The 24,716-nt window shown below is 46.9% G+C and overlaps 1 protein-coding gene across 3 annotated transcripts; it reads right to left on the minus strand.

Annotated features, from left to right (window-relative positions):
• Positions 1 to 3,687: 3,687 nt before the first annotated feature.
• GTF2H4 (general transcription factor IIH subunit 4) lies at positions 3,688 to 24,698 on the minus strand. 3 transcript variants are annotated; one of them, XM_083425831.1, is made up of 15 exons: positions 24,608 to 24,698; positions 22,798 to 22,934; positions 20,148 to 20,252; positions 19,753 to 19,884; positions 15,431 to 15,527; positions 13,839 to 13,927; positions 12,020 to 12,131; positions 11,846 to 11,914; positions 10,229 to 10,312; positions 9,212 to 9,344; positions 7,411 to 7,541; positions 7,141 to 7,188; positions 5,848 to 5,926; positions 4,087 to 4,760; positions 3,688 to 3,717 (listed from the first exon to the last, which is right to left on the minus strand). In XM_083425831.1, the coding sequence occupies exons 2-14, from the start codon at positions 22,926 to 22,928 to the stop codon at positions 4,588 to 4,590; spliced, it is 1,383 nt and encodes a 460-aa protein (XP_083281957.1). In that variant the 5' UTR covers positions 22,929 to 22,934; positions 24,608 to 24,698; the 3' UTR covers positions 3,688 to 3,717; positions 4,087 to 4,587. The 3 variants fall into 3 exon arrangements, with proteins under 3 accessions (XP_083281957.1, XP_083281958.1, XP_083281956.1); XM_083425832.1 differs by having other exon boundaries at positions 20,148 to 20,280; positions 24,497 to 24,638; XM_083425830.1 differs by having other exon boundaries at positions 24,497 to 24,632.
• Positions 24,699 to 24,716: the final 18 nt, after the last annotated feature.

Below are 24,716 nucleotides of genomic sequence, written 5' to 3' on the forward strand. Positions count from 1 at the left end.
TGTAACTAAATTAGGAGAGGCACCTCGGGTGCTTAAGCACTGCCTGCAGGAAGCCAGGAGTTTGATGTTTGATCTAACACAGGGGTGCCTGAGGGCCAACTAAAGTTGTTGAGCTTTTTTGGATTGAAGTTGCTGAGCTTTTTTGGGGATTTTATCCCAAGGACATATAACCCAAGAACATATCACAGGGGCCACATTACATCGACCGGAGGGCCAGATTATTAGGCCCCCAAAACGGACTTTGGACATGTCTGATCTAACACCTAAAGCAGCCTTCCCTTCCACAGTTTGCCCAACAAGGCACAGCACACAGCACTCAGGGAACAATTCCTTCTCCTTCTCCCTCTACTGGAGAGACTGTGAAGGTCTTTCCAGCACCACAACTGGTCAGGCCAGTTTTTCAACTTTCCCTTCACTCCCCACCTAGCAGTGTCAAGTTCAGTCCTGGGTTGCCCGCACAGCAGGGTGAGGTGGAAAACAAGAAGAACTTCTGAACAGGCAGCGCAACTTCAGACTGCAGATGTCTGGCATTTTCAATTATCAATTTGCAACAAAACAAAACGAAAACCTCAGATTAAGAGAGTTTCCCCGTCTTAGTGGCATAAAAGACGACCGTGGGAAACAGTTCCAGGGGTGGCAGAATTTTTTGGGGGGTGGGAGAAATAAATAAATACAAACACGAAGGTATATAACACGAAGGAGAGACTCGGAGCAGCTTCGTGCGGACCCTGGCAGCTTTGTAGTCATGCTCAGGGAACGGGAGGTAGGGGAAGAAATCCGAAGGAAAGGAAGGGAACCAAATTCTTTCTCGGCTGAGTCAGCCATCAAGATAGCAGGAGGCCAGCAGATCCGGGCGCTCCCGCAGCTGCCCTTGCTTCTCTCCGCTTGAGAGGCACCTTTACGCAGCGTTAAACGATTTAATAATAACTCGCACATTCTCGTGGTTCCAGGAACAGGATTCCGTGCGCCCTTTGGCTTCGCTTTGAAAGACCCAAGACTCGAGCAGGTCGCCCCTCGCCCCCACGACTGCAGAAGACGAATCGGCAGAAGCGGGGGGGGGGGGAGACGCTTTCCCCGCCTGTCCTGTTTCTCCTGCCCCACCCCCTTTCAAAAAACCAATTATTGAACCTTAACGATACCACCCCCCCCCCCAAATGAGGAAAATGCGAAAAAATACATACCCTCATTGCAAGCGCTCCACCTAAACTCAGAAGGACGTCGACTTCCTAATAGGGCTGTCAAACTAAAAGCGGAACAGACAGTTTCAACGTCCAAGCACTACGTGGCGCTTGTTGTTTCGCTTTGGTTTTTGGCAGCCTTCCTGTTTTCACGATAGGACTTGTGCAGCGCCTGTTTACGAAAGTGTGCCATTGCATCTGTGCAGAGTGCCGTATCGCCCACGCCCCCCCCCTCTCCAAATAAGTGAATGGGTGAATACTGCATTTCTGGGCGCAGGGTTGGGGGAAAGGATTTGCTCCATAATTATTGTGTATTATTTTCATGAATCATCTTTATACAGTAGAAGTGATTGAATGACTCCTCACCCCCACCCCGCTTCAAAAAAACGTGACCGAGAGAATGTCATTTGTTAGCCTCCATATAGTTCAGTGTGGGGCTGATAATACCAAGGTTGTAGGTTTCATCTTCCTGCATTGCAGGGGGTTGGACTAGATGACCCCAGGGTCCCTCCCAACTCTATAATAATAAAATTTGCCCGCGCGCCCGTTTCCTTTACACCCAGGCGCTTAGAGGCTTAGAGGCTCACCAAGTCGGCAAATGATTTCAGACATCTAACGAAGTGGATTGTTGCCAGTGAACCTGACCATACACACATCTCTCAGACTCCGCAAGACGCTTCGGTTTCACACTGGGAGCGATTTGCAACAGCACACCGCTGACACCTAGTGGCAGATGGTGCGAAATCGGCGCCAAAGACGCGAGAACGGATGTTAAAACAGCTGGACGCAGGCGCCTAGGGAGAGGCGAACGTGACTCACCCAGCTCGGGTCCTCCCAGCGCTGCCCCCCTGCTGCTTATGTTACGGTCCCTCAAGGCCCCTGTGACCACGCGATGGAGGTGCCCCATAGTCAATCTGGCAGCAAGAGATGGGAATCAGGTGCCCCCCCCCCCCCAAGGACAGCAGAGTCACCTGCTGAGCATTGTAGTCAGAAACTCCCAGCTCAGGGTGTTGGCCCTTCACTTTTCTGCTGCTTCTGTGGGTGCTTTCAGTGCTGTTAGAACGTTTATACTTTCTTCAGTTCATAAAATGTATAAACCGTTTGATTGTAAAAACAAAAACCACCACCCTCAAAGCATTTACAAAAAAGGGTTCCTTTTGCCAAGCCCACCCAGATATGTAAAGCTGACATGTATTTTAATACGCAATTTCATTTTATAATGTATATATCGAAAGTGCGGGTTTCATTTGTATTTATGTCAATCTTTTAGTTTAAACTTGTTTTAAGCTCTTATTTTATGTAAACCGCATAAATAAAATAAATAATAATAATAATAATAATTTATACATACCCCACCCATCTGGCTGAGTCTCCCCAGCCACTCTGGGTGGCTTCCAATCGAGTGTTAAAAACAATATAGCATTAAATATTAAAAACTTCCCTAAACAATAAAGGGTTTTTTTTATTAACAGGTATCCAAATTCTGTCAAATTAAAAGAAATATTTTAATACCTAAATCTATCTATGCCACTTTCTGCCAATACTGCATTTGTTATTTAGTACAGTGGTACCTCGGGTTAAGAACTTAATTTGTTCTGGAGGTCTGTTCTTAACCTGAAACTGTTCTTAACCTGAAGCACCACTTTAGCTAATGGGGCCTCTCGCTGCCGCTGCGCGATTTCTGTTCTCATCCTGAAGCAAAGTACTTAACCCGAGGTACTAGCTCTGGGTTAGCGGAGTTTTAACCTGAAGTGTATGTAACCTGAAGCATATGTAACCCGAGGTACCACTGTAATTACCTTTATAGCCCACCAGTGGTGTGCAATCAGTGGGTGAGGGGTACTAGGCTAGTCGCCTAAATTCCCCCCGGTGCCTCCTTCTCAAAGCCCAAGGAAGCTTCTGCCTGGTTCAGGAAATGAGGCATGATGTTCATAGGCAGAATGTCACACATGTGATATTGCTGCCGCCCCCCCCCCCATGCAAGCTGGCACCTATGGCCCTAACTGTTCCCCTATGAAAAATTCACCACAAATCACTGTATCCCACCTTTCGCCCAAGGAACTCAGCCTGGCACTGGAAAAATGAGGAAGGGGTTAAGCCAGGCACCCCCAAACTTGGCCCTCCAAATGTTTTTTCGGACTACAACTCCCATCATCCCTAGCTAACAGGACCAGTGGTCAGGGATGATGGGAACTGTAGTCCCAAAAAATGTCTGGAGTGCCGAGTTTGGGGATGCCTGGGTTAAGCTAATCCTGTGTACTCTTACTCAGAAGAGCTGAATTGAGGGGGGGGGGGTATTTCTAGGTAAGTGTGTGCAGGATTTCAGCCTGAAAGCCCAGTTACCCACTCGCAAGGGAGCAAGCCCAGATGGGGTAAAATACATTTCATCCACACTACCCAGTTTTTTGTGGGCTACATTTGCCTGCGGTTCTTGACCTCTCTTAGGGTTTCCTTGATGTTCTCTCCTCCGTAACACGAGGAGAGAAGGGAAAGGAACCCATCTAAAATAACTTCAGATGTGGGTGTTTTATTGATACTTCTATTGCAATAAGAAGGACGCGGGTGGCGCTGTGGGTTAAAGCCTCAGTGCCTAGGGCTTGCCGATCGAAAGGTCGGCGGTTCGAATCCCCGCGGTGGGGTGTGCTCCCGCTGTTCGGTCCCAGCGCCTGCCAACCTAGCAGTTCGAAAGCACCCCTGGGTGCAAGTAGATAAATAGGGACCGCTTACTAGCGGGAAGGTAAACGGCGTTTCCATGTGCGGCTCTGGCTCGCCAGAACAGCAATGTCACGCTGGCCACGTGACCCGGAAGTGTCTTCGGACAGTGCTGGCCCTTGGCCTCTTTGAGTGAGATGGGTGCACAACCCTAGAGTCTGTCAAGACTGGCCCGTACGGGCAGGGGTACCTTTACCTTTATTGCAATAAGAACATTACAAAAAAGAGGCTATTTACAAATCTGATCCGATGTTGTTCCACTGCTTGATCCGGGTTTTAGATCAAATTTCCACTTAAACGGTGTGAGTCTGTTACAAATCCATGCTGGCACCATGGCACGTACATTTTAAACGGCTGCTTAGTTGTCTTAACCTATTCCGTATCAGCAGTAGCCCAGCTGGAACAGCAAGGCCACATCCACTCAGAGAATGAGTGGCAGCCGGCAAACTTTAGCCACTTCTGTTAAGAGGAAGCTGGACCGATAAATGTTTTCCTGCTCCTCTTAATCAGTTCTTGACCGGAGGGGGGGTCATCAGATAACCCCCAAGAAACCTTCTTCTCCTTCCTCTCTGTCTGTCTGCTACTCCTTGACAGTTAGGGGCAGGGGGGATGCAGTCAACACCCCCACCCCGACTCCTGTTTCCCAGCAGAAAAGTGCAAGGGGAGAGATCTGGGAGTGCCGGCAGTTCCCCGGCCTTCAGGAACTGTGTTTCTGCCGCTTCCAGAAGCGCTTCACGTCCGAGTGGCCGGCGGGCGTCACCACCATGAGACGTTTGGCCGGGTTCTCGAAGACAAGGACCCCCAACTCCTTTGCGTGGTTGCGCAGCAGCTCAAAGTCGACCTGGGACAAGAACTGGTTGTAGAGGACACCTGGAGGGCGAGAGAGAAAGCAGGAAGACATGGTGAAAAAGCACAGAGGAGAGCTCAAGAGTTTGAGATGCGAGAAGTAGATGGGGAGGCAGGCAGAGAAGGGTCAGGGAAAGGAACAAGGTGGCAGGGAGAGGATTGAGGGGGAAGATGGTGGATGCAAAGAAGGGGGGATGAGAACCATGGTGGATTTGATTTAAATCAAATCAAATCGATTTAAATCACTAGTCAGTAAGACTTGATTTAAATCTCTCTCTTTTTTTCCAGAAAGACTCATTCTTGCTGGCAGAATCTTAATATTTACAACCAGAGGAAGGTTCCATTTTTGGAATAATAAATTCACAGAGTACTTTTTACAGTTATATAAAAAATTACTGATTTGGTTATACTATTAGAAATACATAGACAAATAATTATGAAATGATTGTGAGGTTTAATAAGTTAACTATCTATATTGGGACTTTTCTGCTGTACTTTATTGGAAGGAGAAAAACAATCATTTCCTTAATAACAATTAAAAAAAATTATTTAACTAAAACAATAACATTATAGCATATGTATCAATGATTATAAACTGATGTGGTTAAACAATTTTTTCCCCTTTAGCACACATGAAAAACTTAAAACAAATCCTTATTTCCTGATGCATAGCCTTTGAACTATAACGTAACTTAAATAGAAAACTATCTTTAGAAAGATTTTTTCCTCCAAAAGCATGTTATTTTAAAAATCCAATTTAAATTTAAAAAACCTGGTATTTTTTAAAAATAATAATTGATTTTTATCCACCCTGATGAGAACACAACTGGTGTGCTGCTCTTCTGTGGTTTCCAGAATCTGGTGTTCAAAAGCATTGCTGCGTCTGACCGTGGAGGCAAAAGAGCACTTGATGTGAAAAGAGGAAGAAAAAACACAACATGGGGGAGCCCAGAAAGGTGGATCTGAAGCAAGAAGGAAGTTGGGTGGGATGGAAGCTGGGAAGATAATCTGCCAGAACGCAGAGATATTTCCAGAGAAATAGGCCCCTTCTCTTTCCCATGTTCTTCTCTTTTTTCCACCCCACCGGAGTTCCTCACCCACAGACGCTCACCCTCAGAGAAGCGGAGTCTGTCTCGTTCCAGCTCCCACAGCCGGATCTGATCTGTGATGGTGGGAGGCAGCACCGGGGTCTATGGGGCAAGAGATCAGAGAAAGAGTCAGGGACACATATGGAAAGGACAACGCGGAAAACAAAAAATGATCTCTGTATTGGCCTGAAATGTAAGCCTCACTTTCCCCCCAAATTCCGACCATGAAAAGTTAAAGTGCGGCTTATATTCACGACCTTATGGTACGCAGCCAGGAGCTCGAGGAAAACAGCACCAGCAACAGCGAGGAATGGAGAGGCTTATATTTGGGTATTTTATATATCCCCCCCCCCCGCCTCCAATTTTAAAGGTACAGCTTATATTCGGGCCAATACGGTATTCCTATTGCTACAGCAGCCAAGGCTTCCATTGGAATCTCCCTAGCAGAGGTTACCCAGAATCCTCGAGGCCACATACCGATTTCTCTTGCCAACATGTGATGCCCATCCTAAGCCTTTCATAAGAAGAGCCCCACAGGATCAGGCCCAATGACCCATCTAGTCCAGCACAATGTTCTGATAGTGGCCACCCAGATGCTCACGGGAAGCCCAAAAGTGTAGCCTGAGTGCAACATTAATTAGCAATAATGAAATTATATACAGTGGTACCTCTGGTTATGAACTTAGTTCATTCCGGAGGTCCGTTCTTAACCTGAAACCTGAGGTACCACTTTAGCTAATAGGGCCTCCCGTTGCCACCGCACAATTTCTGTTGTCATCCTGAGGTAAAGTTCTTAACCCGAGGTACTACTTCCGGGTTAGCGGAGTTTGTAACCTGAAGGGTCTGTAACCCGAGGTACCACTGTACTGCCCTTTGTCCATAGACCTCAGGGCGGTTCACAGCATAAAAATATCCCTCTCCCTTATAATATGCAGAGGATAATATGTGCAAAGAAACCAGAGAGGGGAGCTGAGGGGAAAATATATATATATATATAAGTTTAATACGGTCAATGACCAGCAAGCAGGGAGCTGAGGGAAGTCCTTGGGGGAGGGAGGGGAGAGGGGGAAAAGGAGGGGGAATGTAAATGGTTATGCTGATTGATAATTTGTTAAAATTGTTCAATAAAAATATATTTAAAAAATAATAATATCCCTCTCCCGACTTGCGATTCCTGGCAACTGGTATCCTGCCTCCAAACAGCTTAGCTGGAACATAGACTTATCCCACAAAGTCATAAAAACTTTGGAAAGGGAGGCGTGATTCTTTTATGCAGCGATCCACTGAGTGACCACACCCTGTGCCGTAATCCTCACCTGTTTCAGCATCACAGAGTGAGCTCTGGTACGTAGGAAATGAATGATCTGTGGGACAGAGAAAAGAAAAAGGGAACGAAACAGAGCTGGCCTTAGTACTATTTGACTGACACCATCCCTTGACCGCTTCTACTATTCCCAGTGGTGGCTTCGTCTGTGCTGGGAAATATCCAAAGGAAGGGGGAGGCTAACCAGTAGACAGAAGCGAACCACACTCTGCTAGGCTCCCTTTAAACTGGTTAACCCAACAGCCTCTCCCTGGTTCCCCACCTGGTCTGCCGTGATGCCATTGGCGATGGCTTGCTGCACACTCTCCCGGGTGACCTGAGCCACCACCAAGTTGGGAAAGCGGTAGAGCATCTCGGAAAAGAGGGCGATGAGCGCGATCTGTAGTTCGGAATCTGGAAACCAGGGCAGAGAGAGAGAAGTCAAGAGCTTAACTATTGAAAGTAAGTACACCCCTTCTACCCCGAAAAATGTCTACCAAGCTCAGATTTTTTTGGTGCGTGTGAGATGGACAAAAATACATGCTAACATGTACTCTCTTTTAGTATTATTTCACAGCTGAACCCAAGAATGGGTGGTTAATATAATAATAATAATAATAATAATAATAATAATAATAATAATAATAATTTATTTATACCCTCCATCTGGCTGGGTTTCCCCAACCACTCTGGGCGGCTTCCAGCAAGATATTAAAATACAATAATTCATCAAATATTAAAAGCTTCCCTAAACAGGGCTGCCTTCAGATGTCTTCTAAAAGTCGAATAGTTGTTTATTTCCTTGACAACTGATGGGAGGGCATTCCACAGGGCGGGTGCCACTACCAAGAAGGCCCTTTTGTCTGGTTCCCTGTGAGAAGCTACCTTGCCTGCAGAAGGCCTCAGATTCAACCTCAGGCATTTCCAATTAAAACAGCCTCTGTTTCCCAGAAAGCTGCTTGCCAGTCTGATTAGCCAACATTGAGTTTAGTCTGACCTAGGAGCTTCCTAGTCCTGAACTAGACCCCGGTGAACCTGGCACTCACAAAAGCCCTCCAAGAGGGAGGATGACGGTCCTGAATAATTAGAGGCTACCTATCTTGGTCTCCTCTCTTGTTTAAGTGCCATTGGGTTACAAAACCAGCGTTATCATTTAGGATCTGCAGAGGTTATAGCGGGGAGGCCCACAAAACCACAAACAAGAGGACCATAGAAAGCTGTCTTACACTGAGTTGCTCCACCGAGCCATTGAGTTCAGTATTGTCTACTGGGGTTTCCCAAACGTGGGTCTTCTTCTGGACTACATCCCTAGCTATAGCAGGACCGGTGGCCAGGGATGATGGGGAACTGTAGTCCAAAAGCCGCCAGAGACCCAAGTGCAGAATTCAGTGGCCAGGTTGCTCACCGGAGCAAGACGGTTTGAGCATATTACACAGATCCTGGTCTGACTGCACTGGCTACCAATTAGTTTCCGGGATCAAAGTGCTGGTTTTGACCTATAAAGCTTTAAACGGCTCAGGACCACAATACCTCAAGGACCACCTCTTTCCATATGAACCTTCCCAGACCCTGAGATCATCTTCTGTGCCTTTGTGTGCCTCCTCCTCGAGAGGTCCAGAGGGTGGCAGCACGAGAACAGGGCCTTCTCTGCAGTGGCTCCCCGTCTGTGGAATGCTCTCCCCAGGGAAGTTCGCCTGGTGCCTTCATTATACACCTTCAGGTGCCAGTCACAAACATTCCTTTTTAACTGGGCATTTGGTTGATCTGGGTTTTGGGGGGGGTGCTATTGGGTTGCTGTTTTTATTAGGTATTTTGTGGTTTTATATCTTGATTTTATTCTGTGAACTGCCCTGAGACCCCCAGGTGTAGGGCCGTATATCAATTCAATCACTCAATCAATCACTCAATCAATCACTCAATCAATCAATAATTAATTAATTAATTAATAGTATGGGAAACACAGATTAGCTGGGGCTCTCCAAGGTTTCAGGCAGGGGACATTCACAGCCCTACTTGGAGATACCCGGAATTGCACCTGGGACGCATGCAGAAGCTAAAATCCAACCTGGGAGATAGCCTCTGACCTGTGTAGGCATAGATCCTGTAGTTGGTCTCCACAATTATGAAGCCCTGGTAATGGGTGTCCACTGCGGTGCCCGAGATGCCAGAGGAAAGGTTGATGGCCAGCCGTGTTGGGTAGTAGCGGCGAGATTTCCTCTGGAAGGGGAGAAGGACGGATAATGGCAGCAAGGCGCCTGCAGGCTTGAAATCCCTCGTACCTACCTACCGTATTTTTCGCTCTATAGGACACACTTTTCCCCCTTCAAAAATGAAGGGGAAATGTGTGTGTGTCCTATGGAGCGAAGACGCCATAGCCCCATGACCCTCACGGCTGGAGAGGTGACGCGCGGCTATGGCAGGAGCCTCTATAGCCGCCCGTCACCTCTCCAGCCAGGAGAGCGCGTGCGGGGCTAAAACAGCCCCTTGCGACCCTCTCCCAGCTGGAGAAGTGGCGTGCGACTATGGCAGCAGCCTCTCCGCTGCGCCTTTCCGCTGCTCCCTGACCTGCTCTTTGGGGCTGGTGGTGGGCTTCCGCCCGCCAGCCCCAAAGAGCAGGTTGAAAGGAACCTGAAGCCTGGAGAGCAAGAGGGGTCGGTGTGCACCGACCTCTCTCGCTCTCCAGGCTTCCAAGGTAGCCGCCTGAACGCACCTTAAACGGCACCTTGCTTTAGAGCGGGAAAACAAGAGGGGGAAAATTCTCCCTCTCTCTGCGCAGCGCCTCCTGCCGCTTCGCTGAAGGGGCGCTGGGCAGAGAGGGGGAGATTTTTTTTCTCTTGTTCTCCCCCCTCTAAAACAAGGTGCGTCCTATTGTCCGGTGCGTCCTATGGTGCGAAAAATACGGTAACTCTGCTTACAAGTGCCACTCCAAACTTCCACTTTGAACTCATTAAGTTCTGCATCTTCGCAGCAGGTCCTTTAAAACGTTCGGTTCCCCAGCCTACAACAGGGGGCACAACTTTCTGCTGTTTCTTCCACCCTGTTCTTTCCCAGAAAAAACCCACACACGATCTAACTCTGCCAACGTCCTTGTGGGGTCTTACCTTTCTCTGAAAGACGAGGCCAAATTCCCGAAGGTGTTGGAGGAAATTCAGCAGAGACTCGCTCATCCCTTCCACGGAATAGTCCTGGGAACAGATGGGTGGAAATGGGGGCTGATTTTCACACACACACACACACACACACACGGTGGGGGGGGGGGGCACCACTTGGATCATTCAATGATTCATGCCTGCCAGCCGAATCAGGCCAAACTACTGGAAACCACCAGGAGGCAATGCGAAATTTCTCTCTGCTGAAGTGATGATAGCGCATTCACACATGCAGGTCAACATCACCGCCGGATGCTGCCGATATCAAGAACCTGCATGTGTGGAAGAGCCTACAGACATAACACACTTAACCATGCTTTGTTTTCCTGAAGCCCAATATAAACATCACCTCCCAATGACTAAAGCTAAGAATGTGGTACAGTGGTACCCCGCAAGACGAATGCCTCGGAAGACGAAAAACCCGCTAGACGAAAGGGTTTTTCATTTTCTGAGGTGCTTCGCAAGATGGATTTTCCAAAGGTCTTGCTTCACTAGATGAAACAGCCCTGCCTCTCCTGTCATGGCGACGGTCGCACGCTCGCTTCCCTGCTCCTCCGGCTCCCTCCCACCTTCCTGCTGGCGGCTCCTCCGGCTCCCTCCCACCTTCCGGCCGACCTTCCGGCTGCCTCGTGCCGCTGCCCACCGCCCTCGCGCGCTCCCCTCAGGAGCTGGTGCCGCCAGCAGCCAGCGTTGCAGCCGGAGTCGCGCTCCTGAGCCCCGCCGTCCTCCAGCAGCCGCGTTTCGCTGTGTCCACAAGGCACGGGTGAGTCCAAGGACCGGCTGTGGCAGCTGCCCTGCTTCTCCCCACCCCTCCCTGCCGTGGTGCTTCGCAAGACGAAAAACTCGCTCTACGAAAAAACTCGCAGAACGAATTAATTTCGTCTTGCGAGGCACCACTGTATTCTGAAATGAGGAGGGAGATGCAATCTGATTTTGGAAAAAGCATGATTCATGGATTCCCCGCCCCCAGTCTTATAAAATCACAGAGCTGAAAGGGGGCAAGGACTCTTTTTCAGCCTTCCACTTTTGGGCAACTGTCTAGGCTGAAGCATATTCCCTTGAGGTAATGTAGCTCATGAGGGGAAATTTTTAAAGAAGGGACACAATAGAGATTTGTCAAGTTATAAATGGGAAAATAAACAGGAATCAATCCTAAAAGGCATGTGGGGGAAAGGGGAATGTTTTCCTTGCAATGCAGAATTATGGAGTTGACCCCTCCTATCCTTTTGCTCCCTGCTTTATAGGCTCCACTAAAAGAGTGCTCCCCCCTTCCAATATCAAGCATCACAGACCCTACGATCGACGGGGAGTGGTGCCACTACTGGTACTGCCTGGGTGGAGCTGCAGGGCCTCTTCCGTGGTGGCTCCCTATCTCTGAAATGCCTTCCCTTGGTAAGCTGTGCCTGCCTTTGCCCACGATTAACACCCAGGAGGAACTGGATGGCTGAAAGACCCTGCTTCCTGGCAGCCCTGAAATTCTAGAGTGTGCTTTTCCTTGTATTTTCAATTGTCTTGTTTTGCCACTTTGCTGTTTGCCAAACTGGGAGCTGATGGGGGGAAGATGCTCACCTTGCCAAGAGTGGAGAAGCTGAGCTGGAAGAGAAAGGAAAGAATCTCCACCAGATCCATGCCCCGGGTCTGTAGGGGGAAAGAAGAGGTGGTTAAAACACAACAGGGAGATAGCCAGAGCTTGGGGGGGCGGGGGCGGGCAGAGACAGGGAAATTGCCCCCTCTTCTCCTCACCTCAGCCGACTGGAGATACTGCAGCATGAAATACCACAGCTGAGATGAGGTATCCAGCAACAGGAACTGGAAGCCAGAAGATGTGATGCAGGGGGGCTCCCCAGGTTCAGAGCTAAAGAAGAAACACACAGAGGCTAGAGGAAAACAGAATGAGGTCCTATTCTGTGGTGTACTTAAGTCTAGATCAGGAGAGGGGAATGTTTTCTGAGAGCCACCTGGCAGTTTTAGGTGGGGCCAGAGGTAATACTCGGCGGAGAAAAAGATATAGGTACTGCATTTTTCCCTCCTCCCCAATTTATTTACAGTGGTACCTCAGGTTACGTACTTAATTCATTCCGGAGGTCCATTCTTAACCTGAAACTGTTCTTAACCTGAAGCACCACTTTAGCTAATGGGGCCTCCTGCTACTACCGCGCCACCGGAGCAAGATTTCTGTTCCTATCCTGAAGCAAAGTTCTTAACCTGAAACATTATTTCTGGTTTAGAGGAGTCTGTAACCTGAAGCGTATGTAACCCGGGGTACCACTGCAATTTTATTGTGAAAAGAGAGCCATTTTCTGCAAAAAGAAAATTCTTTTCCATTCATATTCTAGTTAATTGACTCTCACATCCTGAAAGCTCCCTTTCCCCCTAAGTATACAGTCAGTCAGTTTATCAATTTCTGCTAGTAGTAATAATAATAATAATAATAATAATAATTGATTACTTATACCCCGCCCATCTGGCTGGGTTTCCCCAGCCACTCTGGGCAGCTCACAACACAATATTAAAAACACAATGAAACATCAAACATTAAAAACTTCCCTATACAGGGCTGCCTTCAGATGTCCCCTTAAAGTTGTATGGTTGTTTATTTCCTTGACATCTGATGGGAGGGCATTCCACAGGGCAGGTGCCACTACCAAAAAGGCCCTCTGCCTGGTTCCCTGCAACCTCACTTCTTGCAGTGAGGGAACCGCCAGAAGGCCCTCGGCGCTGGACCTTAGTGTTCAGGCTGAACGATGGGGGTGGTATACAGGGGCGAGGCTGTTTAGGGCTTTAAAGGTCAGCACCAACACTTTGAATTGTGCTCGGAAACGTACTGGGAGCCAATGTAGGTCTTTCAAGACCGGTGTTACACGCTATATGCTTCATTAACTATTCTCAAGTAGACTGTGACTGTGGAGTTTAAATGCCCCCCAACAACATGCAGTTACCTATAAAAGGTAAGGTAAAGGACCCTTGAACAGCTAAGTCCTGTCAAAGACGACTATGGGGTTGCAGAGCTCATCTCGTTTCAGGCCGAGGGAGCGGGCGCTTGTTCACAGTTTTCCAGGTCATGTGGCCAGCATGACTAAATCGCTTCTGGCGTAACAAAACACCGTGACAGAAGCCAGAGCGCACGGAAACACCGCTTACCTTCCCGCCGCAGTGGTACCCATTTATCTACTTACACTGGCATGCTTTCAAACTGCTAGGTTGGCAGGAGCAGGGACAGAGCAACGGGAGCTCACCCGGTCACAGGGATTCAAACTGACGACCTTCTGATCAGCAAGCCCAAGAGGCTCAGTGGTTTAGACCACAGCGCCACCTGGGTTCCTATGCAGCGATCAGCACCACCATCGCCACATGGTTTGTTATGTTGCCCCCAAGGTGTTCAAGTCAGTGGGGCCTGCCAACTAGTGGCCATTCTTTTAAGAGTGACATGGCTTGCGACTCCTAATCAGACAGGACCAGTACTGAGAACTGCGCATGGGATGCTGAGATGGCTTCTTTTACCATTCATTCCCTACTCCCTCAACCCCATAGTTTGTCTGCCCCCTTCATCTTTGCCACTTACCTCTTCATCAGTCCGGCTTCAATGAGTAGCTGAGCTAAGTCCTGGCTCACGGCTGCACTTGGAGAGCCCACCATGAAATGGAGGATGACCTAGGAGGATGCACAAAAATGGAACCGGGTGGAGGAGGAGGAGTTTGGATTTGATATCCCGCCTTTCACTCCCCTTCAGGAGTCTCAAAGCAGCTAACATTCTCCTTTCCCTTCCTCCCCCACAACAAACACTCTGGGAGGTGAGTGGGGCTGAGAGACTTCAGAGAAGTGTGACTGGCCCAAGGTCACCCAGCAGATGCATGGGGAGGAGCGGAGACGCGAACCCGGTTCCCCAGATTACAAGACTACCGCTCTCAACCACTACACCACACTGGCTCTCCCACTGGGTGGGAGACAAAGGGTTTGTCCAGACTGGTTCGCCACTGGAAACAGGCCCTGGTGCATCCACACTGTTCTACCACAGCTATGGCAAACGGCCAGACAAACAATCCATCTTCCCACAGCCCAGATGAGGTGGTGTCTCCAAAAGACTCTTACAATGGAGCCCCGTCCTTGCACCACAAGGACAAACAAAGGTGAGGATATTTATAGCAAGAGTAATAAAAAGAAATTGTTATTTAGGGGAACTGAATTTAATTCTAAATTATATTCCGGAAATGTGGGAGATTACAAGGGGTCAAAAAAAAATGGATGTACCGTGTATATTAGAAGCAAAAAAACTTGTTTTGATGAATTGGAAGAGCCACAAAAAGATCCCATTGAGCACATGGATTGATAATATGGACAGACTAGCTACATACGAACGAATTGCATGTCGACGCAAATTAAGAATGGCTAAATATGAAGAAATCTGGAATGAATATTTAAGTGATAAGGCGGTCAGGGGTGGGAAGTAGGATGAGGAGAGGTGGGGAAATATTGTTAAAAAGGTGTTGTTGTTTAGTCATTCAGTCGTGTCCGACTCTTCGTGACCCCATGGACCAGAGCACGCCAGGCACCTCTGTCCTCCACTGCCACCCGCAGCCTGGTCAGACTCATGTTCGTAGCTTCGAGAACACTGTCTAACCATCTCGTCCTCTGTCGTCCCCTTCTCCTTGTGCCCTCCATCTTTCCCAACATCAGGGTCTTTTCCAGGGAGTCTTCTCTTCTCATGAGGTGGCCAAAGTTTTGGAGCCTCAGCTTCATGACCTGTCCTTCCAGTGAGCACTCAGGGCTGATTTCCTTAAGAATGGATGCGTTTGATCTTCTTGCAGTCCATGGGACTCTCAAGAGTTTCCTCCAGCACCATAATTCAAAAGCGTCAATTCTTCGGCGATCAGCCTTCTTTATGGTCCAGCTCTCACTTCCATACACCACTACTGGGAAAACCATAGCTTAGCTTTTACTATACGGACCTTTGTTGGCAATAAAAAGGTGTAGTCATAGGTATATCAGTATTCAAATATGAATTGTCAAATTGTGTTATTAGTGTTATTATGGGTTTTGTTGTATATGTTTATTGTTGTTGTTTGTATTGAAAAAATGATTAAATTTTTTTTAAAAAAAACCAAAACAAAACAATGGAGCCCTGTAACAGAGCACAAGGACAAGCAAAACACTCACCTCCCACCTCTCCTCAGCGTACTTGTCGAGAGACGGGACATCCCGGGCGTGCTTGTCTGGGCCCAGCTGGCCAGTGTCATCAGACCAGGCCTTACCTCTGCAGAAACAGGATGAGATGCAAGGAATGCTGTTGGACAGTTATAGAGCCAGCAGAAAGCCCCAGGAGGGACAGAGCTTTCTCAAAGCCATGATCCCTGGCCGTAGAACACGAGAGCTGGCATTCTGAAACCCGGCCGCCATTGCCTTCCACAGGTATGAAAGCGACAATGTGGTTCTCAGTCAGAAACAGATGGTTGTCATTTACGTGCTCTTTTGCTCCCAAACATCTGACTCTCCACATCATGGTCAATTGCGATCCATGACATGAAAAGCTCCTCCAGCTCTTAGGGGCAAATCCCAGTACAGGACTTCAAATCAATCACATTTGCTTGGTTTGTTTTGCTTCTAGTAATCATGGTTTCTTGGAGGGGAGATTGACAAGGAATATGCAGCATGCCGTTCCCAATCACTGACTACACCAGGGTTTCCCAAACGTGGGTCTCCAGCTGATTTTGGACTACAGTTCCCATCATCCTTGACCACTGGTCTTGCTAGCAAGGGATGATGGGAGTTGTAATCCAAAACCAGCTGGAGACCAAAGTTTGGGAAACCCTGGACTAGACGTAACCATGTCTGTGCCAATGCCAGCGTGAGCATTAAACAATGGCTAAAGCAAACCATAAAAATGTGTTAATAATAATAACAATAACTCACATGCAAGAAGGCAAGTGTCTGAAAAACTCATGGTTTGCAAGTCGCCCCACTGTATCTGTGTGGGGCCGTTAGAAAAGAAGTTTTATTTATTTCATTGCTCTGTTTATTAAGGAAAGCACTCCTAATTGCAATGCAACCAAAGCACATCGCCCAGAGGCCTGGTTTGCGCTTAACACCTAACCATGGTTTGTTTTGCAAATATCTGATTGGTCTGAATGTCTGAATCCAACCCAGCTGATTAACCACAGTTTGTTTCCTAGAAACAAGGTGAGCCCATGGCTTGTTGCTGGCTTGCAAACTGTGCCTTGTTTTAACTGTTATTTGGCATTATGCCAAATTGGTTAACCCACCCCACCCCATAACCTCATATGCTACAGAGATACAAGGCAAGAGTATGCTTAAAAACAAACGAGAGTGCGGAAGAAGCAATCTGTGGCTTGTTGAACAAATCAAGATTAAAGCAAACTATGGTTTAGCTGCCTTACTAAGGATCACTGCCTTGCCATGGTGAAGGGGCTTGAATAACTCAGAGAAGCTATGAGCTATGCCGTGCAGGGCCACCCAAGATAGACAGGTCATAGTGGAGAGTTTTGACCAAACGTGATCCACCTGGAGCAGGAACCGGCAAGCCACTCCAGTATCCCTGCCAAGAAAACTCCATGGACAAAGACAACAGGCATATAAAAGTTATGACGCTGGAAGATGAGCCCCTCAGGTCGGAAGGCGTCCAACATGCTACTGGGGAAGAGCGGAGGACAAGTACAAGTAGATCCAGAGCTGATGAAGCGGCTGGGCCAAAGCCGAAAGGAAGCTCGGTTGCGGATATGCATGGAAGCGAAAGGAAAGTCCAATGCTGTAAAGAAAAATATTGCATAGGAACCTGGAATGATCTCAATACGAATCCAAGGCAGACCTTTTAACATCACAGTAATCCAAGTTTATGCACCAACCACTGGTGCTGAAGAAACTGAAATTGACCAATTCTATGAAGACTTACAACACCTTATAGAAGTGACACCAAAGAAGGATGTTCTTCTCATTATAGGGGATTGGAATGCTAAAGTAGGGAGTCAAGAGATAAAAGGAACAACTGGCAAGTTTGGCCTTGGAGTTCAAAACGAAGCAGGGCAAAGGCTAATAGAGTTCTGCCAAGAGAACAAGCTGGTCATCACAAACACTCTTTTCCAACAACACAAGAGACGACTCTACACATGGACATCACCAGATGGGCAGCATCGAAATCAGATTGATTATATTCTCTGCAGCCAAAGATGGAGAAGCTCTATACAGTCAGCAAAAACAAGACCTGGAGCTGACTGTGGCTCAGATCATCAGCTTCTTATAGCAAAATTCAAGCTTAAACTGAAGAAAGTAGGAAAAACCACTGGGCCAGTAAGATACAATCTAAGTCAAATCCCTTATGAATACACAGTGGAAGTGAGGAACAGGTTTAAGGATTTAGATTTGCTGGACAGAGTGCCTGAAGCACTATGGATGGAGGCTCGTAGCATTATACAGGAGGCAACTAAAACCATCCCAATGAAAAGGAAAGGCAAGAAAGCACAGTGGCTGTCCAACGAGGCCTTACAAAGAGCGGGGGAGAGAAGGCAAGCAAAATGCGAGGGAGATAGTAAAAGATATAGGAAATTGAATGCAGATTTCCAAAAAATAGCAAGGAGAGACAAGAAGGCCTTCTTAAACGAGCAATGCAGAGAAATAGAGGAAAACAATAGAATGGGAAAAACCAGAGACCTGTTCAAGAAAATTGGAGATATGAAAGGAACATTTCGTACAAAGATTACCATAATAAAAGACAAAAGTGGAAAGGACCTAACAGAAGCAGAAGACATCAAGAAGAGGTGGCAAGAATACACAGAGGAATTATACCAGAAAGATATGGATGTCTCGTACACCCCAGGTAGTGTGGTTGCTGACCTTGAGCCAGACATCCTGGAGAGTGAAGTCAAATGGGCCTTAGAAAGCACTGCTAATAACAAGGCCAGTGGAAGTGATGATATTCCAGCTGAACTATTTAAAATTTTAAACGATCATGCTGTCAAGGTGCTACACTCAATATGCCAGCAAATTTGGAAAACTCAGCAGTGGCCAGAGGATTGGAGAAGATCAGTCTACATCCCAATCCCAAAGGGCAGTGCCAAATAATGCTCCAACTACCACACAATTGCACTCATTTCACACGCTAGCAAGGTTATGCTTAAAATTCTACAAGGCAGGCTTAAGCAGTATGTGGACCAAGAACTCCGAGAAGTGCAAGCTGGATTTAGAAGAGGCAGAGGAACCAGAGACCAAATTGCAAACATGCGCTGGATTATGGAGAAAGCTAGAGAGTTCCAGAAAGACATCTACTACTGCTTCATTGACTATGCAAAAGCCTTTGACTGTGTCGCCCACAGCAAACTATGGCAAGTTCTTAAAGAAATGGGAGTGCCTGATCACCTCATCTGTCTCCTGAGAAATCTCTATGTGGGACAAGAAGCTACAGTTAGAACTGGATATGGAACAACTGATTGGTTCAAAATTGGGAAAGGAGTACGGCAAGGCTGTATATTGCCTCCCTGGTTATTTAACTTATATGCAGAATTCATCATGCGAAAGGCTGGGCTGGATGAATCCCAAGCCGGAATTAAGATTGCCAGAAGAAACATCAACAACCTCAGATATGCAGGTGACACAACCTTGATGGCAGAAAGTGAGGAGGAATTAAAAAACCTTTTATTGAGGGTGAAAGAGGAGAGCGCAAAATATGGTCTGAAGCTCAACATCAAAAAAACGAAGATCATAGCCACTGGTCCCATCACCTCCTGGCAAATAGAAGGGGAAGAAATGGAGGCAGTGAGAGATTTTACCTTTTTGGGCTCCATGATCACTGCAGATGGTGACAGCAGTCACGAAATTAAAAGACGCCTGCTCCTTGGGAGAAAGGCGATGGCAAACCTAGACAGCATCTTAAAAAGCAGAGACATCACCTTGCCAACAAAGGTCCGTATAGTTAAAGCTATGGTTTTCCCAGTAGTGATGTATGGAAGTGAGAGCTGGACCATAAAGAAGGCTGATCACCGAAGAATTGATGCTTTTGAATTATGGTGCTGGAGGAGACTCTTGAGAGTCCCATGGACTGCAAGAAGATCAAACGTATCCATTCTGAAGGAAATCAGCCCTGAGTGCTCACTGGAAGGACAGATCCTGAAGCTGAGGCTCCAATACTTTGGCCACCTCATGAGAAGAAAAGACTCCCTAGAAAAGACCCTGATGTTGGGAAAGATGGAGGGCCCAAGGAGAAGGGGACGACAGAGGATGAGATGATTGGATAGTGTTCTCGAAGCTACAAACATGAGTCTGACCAAACTGCGGGAGGCAGTGGAGGACAGAAGTGCCTGGCTTGCTCTGGTCCATGGGGTCACGAAGAGACAGACACGACTAAACGACTAAACAACAACAAATGGTTTAGCGTTATATGTGAACACAGCCACATATGGGATTATCTTCAGTGCATTAAATGCACCGAGCCTCTGCCTTGGTTCCTAATTCTCTCCATAGCTTTCGCTTACCCTCCCAGTAAAGCGATGCGCAGGTTCTCCTTAAAGATGGGGTTCAGGACAATTCCTTGGAGGCCACCAGGGAGCAGCTGTGTGTGCCAGAGCCGTAGCCCCAGCAAGACATCCGAGCTTTCATCTTGTTCCCTGAAAGGCAAGAAGCAATTGTGAGCTAAGCTGAGTGCAAAACCGGGCTCTGGGGAAGATAAGGATCAGGCGGTCTGTTCCCTTGTCGAAGCGAAGAATGTAATATATGAATTGGACCAGAAGATACTCAGCAACTCATGTGTGTGTGCATGAATCACCAGGCCCCCACAGAACAGCAGCTTGGTTTCTCTTGCCATTCTGATACTTTGCTACCCAACCCGAGCTTTTGCTTCTGCACTGTCCTGTCGCAACCAGCAACTCACTTGGTGAATTCCTTCTTGACCCATGAGGCCACAGCGGCCTGAGGGAGGGGCTGTTCCAGGAAAAGCATCCTCATGACATAGTTCTTGGCCAACCCTGGCAGCTCTCTGAAAATGCAAGAATGCAAGGACAAGGCTGTGAACACAAAATAAAATAAACAATAATTTATACCCCACCCATCTGGCTGGGTTTCCCCAGCCACTCTGGGTATCTTCCAGCAAAATATTAAAATATTCATCAAATATTAAAAGCTTCCCTAAACAGGGCTGCCTTCAGACGTCTTCTAAAAATCAGATAGTTGTTTATTTATTTGACATCTGATGGGAGGGCGTTCCACAGGGCGGGTGCCACTACCAAGAAGGCCCTTTGCCTGGTTCCCTGTAACCTCGCTTCTCGCCAGAAGGCCCTCGGCACTGGACCTCAGTGTCTGGGCTGAACGATGGGGCTGGAGACGCTCCTTCAGGTATACTTGGCCGAGGCCGTTTAGGGCTTTAAAGGTCAGCAGCAACACTTTGAATTGTGCTCAAAAACGTACTGGGAGCCAATGTAGGTCTTTCAGGACCGGTGATATGTGGTCTTGGAGGCCATTCTCAGTCACCAGTCTAGCTGCCGCATTCTGGATTACAGTGGTACCTCGGGTTAAGTACTTAATTCGTTCCGGAGGTCCGTTCTTAACCTGAAACTGTTCTTAACCTGAAGCACCACTTTAGCTAATGGGGCCTTCTGCTGCCGCCGCACCGCAGGAGCACGATTTCTGTTTTCATCCTGAAGCAAAGTTCTTAACCCGAAGTGCTACTTCTGGGTTAGCAGAGTCTGTAACCTGAAGCGTATGTAACTTGAAGTGTATGTAACCCGAGGTACCACTGTAGTTGCAGTTTCCTGTTTACCTTCAAAGATAGCCCCACATAGAGCAGATTGCAGTAGTCCAAGGGAGAGATAACCAGAGCAGGCACTACTCTTGCGAGACAGTCTGCGGGCACGTAGGGCCTCAGCCTGCGTACCAGATGGAGCTTTTATAAAATACTTTTATACCATAATGCAGGGGGTGGCTAATCCGAGGCCCCCCAGACATTTCTGAAAAACAGCTCCCATTTTCCTTGCCCTTGACTCTGCAGATGGAAAACTGACGGGAACAGCAGCAACATCTGGAGAGTCGGAGATTAGCCACAGCATCTTCTGCTCAGAAGGATGCAGGGATGGGGAACCTTTGGTCCTTGAGATGTTGCTGGACCACAGTTCCCATCCCTCTTGACCATTTGCCATGGTCCAAAAACCTACAGAAGGCATCAAGTTGGGGAAGGCTGAGCTGGAATAAATTGCTTAAAACAGACAGATCAGGTCGGCCAACAGGTGCGAAAGAAGGACAGAATTTTCTTTATGTATGCTACAACAGCAGCAAGAACACTCAACAGCAGCAAGAACACTCAGCTTTGGAAGACACAAGAACTACCCACTCCGGAAGAATGGCAGATGAAGGTGATGGACTACATGGAACTGGCAGAAATGACCGGCAGAATCAGAGACCAGGGAGAAGAGATGGTGGAAGAAGATTGGAAGAAATTTAAAGACTATTTACAGAAATATTATAAGATAAATGAATGTTAGTATGTCATCGGATTGAAAGTTAAAGATTATTAGTAATAAAGTGGTAAAGGAGTATAGAAAATTTAAAGGTTAAAAGGTGTAAAATTAAAAGACTTTAATTTGTTAAGCTATTAAGGAGATTAAGATATATTAAGATACCAAGATCAAGTTTAAAATTAGACAAGACAGAGGGAAGGGATTTGCAGATTAAATATATGAACTAGAATACAGTGAAGGGAGGTGTGGGGAAGTCTGGGAAATAAGTAAATGCAAGGAATATTACGAAATGGGATTGTTTTTCTGTTTCTTTTTATTTTTGTGTGGCGTTTTCTGGTGTTTTGTATTTTTGTATTTTTCTGTTATTTTTTTTCTTCTTATGTAAAAACTTTAATAAAATATTATAAAACAAACAAACAAACAAACACAGAGATCAATGTGTGGACGGTTTAGCGTGTAGCGAAACTGCTTTCACAAGCGACGCCAATCAAGTATTTTCAGCATCTACTTTTTAAAAAACTTGGAAACATGCTACTGTTTATTTTATTTATGTATTTAAAAGATTTTTTATATAGCACCCGTTCACATAAACTAACAAGGGCAATGTGCAAAATGAAATAACAGAAAACAATAGAAAATATAATCACAGGAATGACTGGCTCATCTAAAACAGCAACCTGTTGGAATACTACTACTAAAAAAAAGACTCGCCTTTTCCTGCTCTTGTAAATGGATGCAATTAAATACTAAAAGCACAATTTAAGCAAGACACCAGAATGCACATACAATAAAATAAAATATCTGCACATCTTGTTGACAGGATTCTCGCCCAGTGCAGGCAACTTTAGAGAATCGAGGATTCGTGATTCGGTTAAGATCAAGCCTAAGGCTTTAATCCTAACTCCACTTACCCAGGAGTAAGCCACATATAAACAGGACTTACTAATGAGTAAGTGGTATGGTTAAGCTTGAACTGTAAATAATCTAGTTCGGAAGTAAACTGATTCTTTTATTCCACCCTCCCCACTCTGGCCAGCACAACAAATATTTGGGAAGGGGGTTCTCGCTCACCGAAAGACAGCGAGGCATGTGGCAGGATGGTTGTAGAGCCGGTCTAAGATGCCGGGGCTGAGGCCCCGCAGGAATTCATGAAGGTTCTTGCATTTCAGTTGTACCCTCTGCAATTTCATCACCGAGTCCATAGTAATCTACAGGAGGAAGGAAGTTTTAACAGGGGTTTTTTTTTGGGGGGGGGGATTCTGAACCCAATTATTATCAGCACAGGTAAGCACTCTATTGTGAATTATTGAATTGTAGAGTGGGAAGAGACCACAAGAGTCATTAATAATAACAACAATAATAACTATTATTAATTATTATTATTATTATTATTATTATTATTATTTATACCACACCCATCTGGCTGTGTTTCCCCAGCCACTCTGGTCGGCTTCTAACAGAATAGTAAAATACAATAACCTATTAAACATTAAAAGCTTCCCTAATCCAGTCCAAAGGGACATGGGTGGTGCTGTGGGTTAAACCACAGAGCCTAGGACTTGCCGATCAGAAGGTTGGCGGTTCAAATCCCTACGACGGGGTGAGCTCCCGTTGCTCGGTCCCTGCTCCTGCCAACCTAGCAGTTCAAAAGCACCTCAAAGTGCAAGTAGATAAATAGGTACCGCTCCGGTGAGAAGGTAAATGGCGTTTCCGTGTGCTGCTCTGGTTCGCCAGAAGCGGCTTAGTCATGCTGGTCACATGACCCGGAAGCTGTACGCCGGCTCCCTCGGCCAATAAAGCAAGATGAGCGCCGCAACCCCAGAGTCGGCCACAACTGGACCTAATGGTTAGGGGTCCCTTTACCTTTACCTTAATCTAGTCCAACCCCCTGCAATGTAGGGATCTTTTGCCCAACGTGAGGCTCGAACCCACAACCCTGAGTCTCTAGAAGAAGAAACACCCTGCCGAAAGTGTAATAGTCTGAGCTCGGCCTGCTATGCAGAACATAGACACAAGTAGGGTCAGGATCTTTCCCCTTTGCAACATTGCAAGCTCATTCTTCTTTTTCCAGATTCCTTACCCGCCTTTAACCAAAAAGGTCCCAGATCAGGTTACAATAATATATGACTACTTAGCGGTTTTTTAATGATTAAGTGGAATACATAATTCTGTTACACACACACACATAAATAATTATCGGTCAAAATAATATATAATCTGAAAAATAAGGTGTATGCGTTTAAAATAATAATTTTATTGGGGGGTTTTTTTATAAAACAACAACAGAACAAGATGTCTGCACGAATATATGCAAGCTTAATATCTTACAAATACAAAGCCCTTACCCTGAGGCGGGAACCAGCCCCAGCAATAAAAAAATCTTCCATATTTTTAATCAGGAAGTCTCTCCTCTCCCTCCCCGCCGGCCTCAATTGCCCTTACTTCCACTAGGGCTGCGATCCTGCTCAGCCGGGCTCTGAAGGTGCAACGTCTACTCAGGAGTAAGCCTCACTAAATCCAACGGGAGCTGCTCTAGGCAGTAACTGCTTGCGAGCCGCCTTGAAAGGGTGCTGATTTACCCTGAAAGCCTGGATAGCAATTGCACCGATCGTTGCAAGACATTTGCAAAAGTCTTTTGCAATTTCTTGGCAATGCATGCGGCTTTGTGCTTGCACTTCCCCGTCCCACAACTGTAATTCCCAGACAGTCCCGTCGCCTCGAGGAACCCCTTCTTCCTTTCTGCTAGGTCCGCTAAGGCTGCAATCCTCACCTCGCTCCCGGGAGAGTAAGTCCCATTGAATTCAATGGGGCTTCCTTGTGAGCACGCGCTCCCGAAGCTGCAGCGCTGCGCTCTCTCCACCAGCCTCGATCCAGTCCTCACCTCGCATGCATTTTCACGATTTTCAGCCCCTCCGGATTTCTCTCGGCTCAGACAACCAAGCAAAGCCCTTCCTCTTCCTAGGGCTCTTAGCTCCCGTCATGCATTTCAC

This window comes from Podarcis tiliguerta, assembly GCF_965153285.1.
Source record: "Podarcis tiliguerta genome assembly, chromosome: 2".
Classification (NCBI taxonomy): Eukaryota; Metazoa; Chordata; class Lepidosauria; order Squamata; family Lacertidae; genus Podarcis; species Podarcis tiliguerta.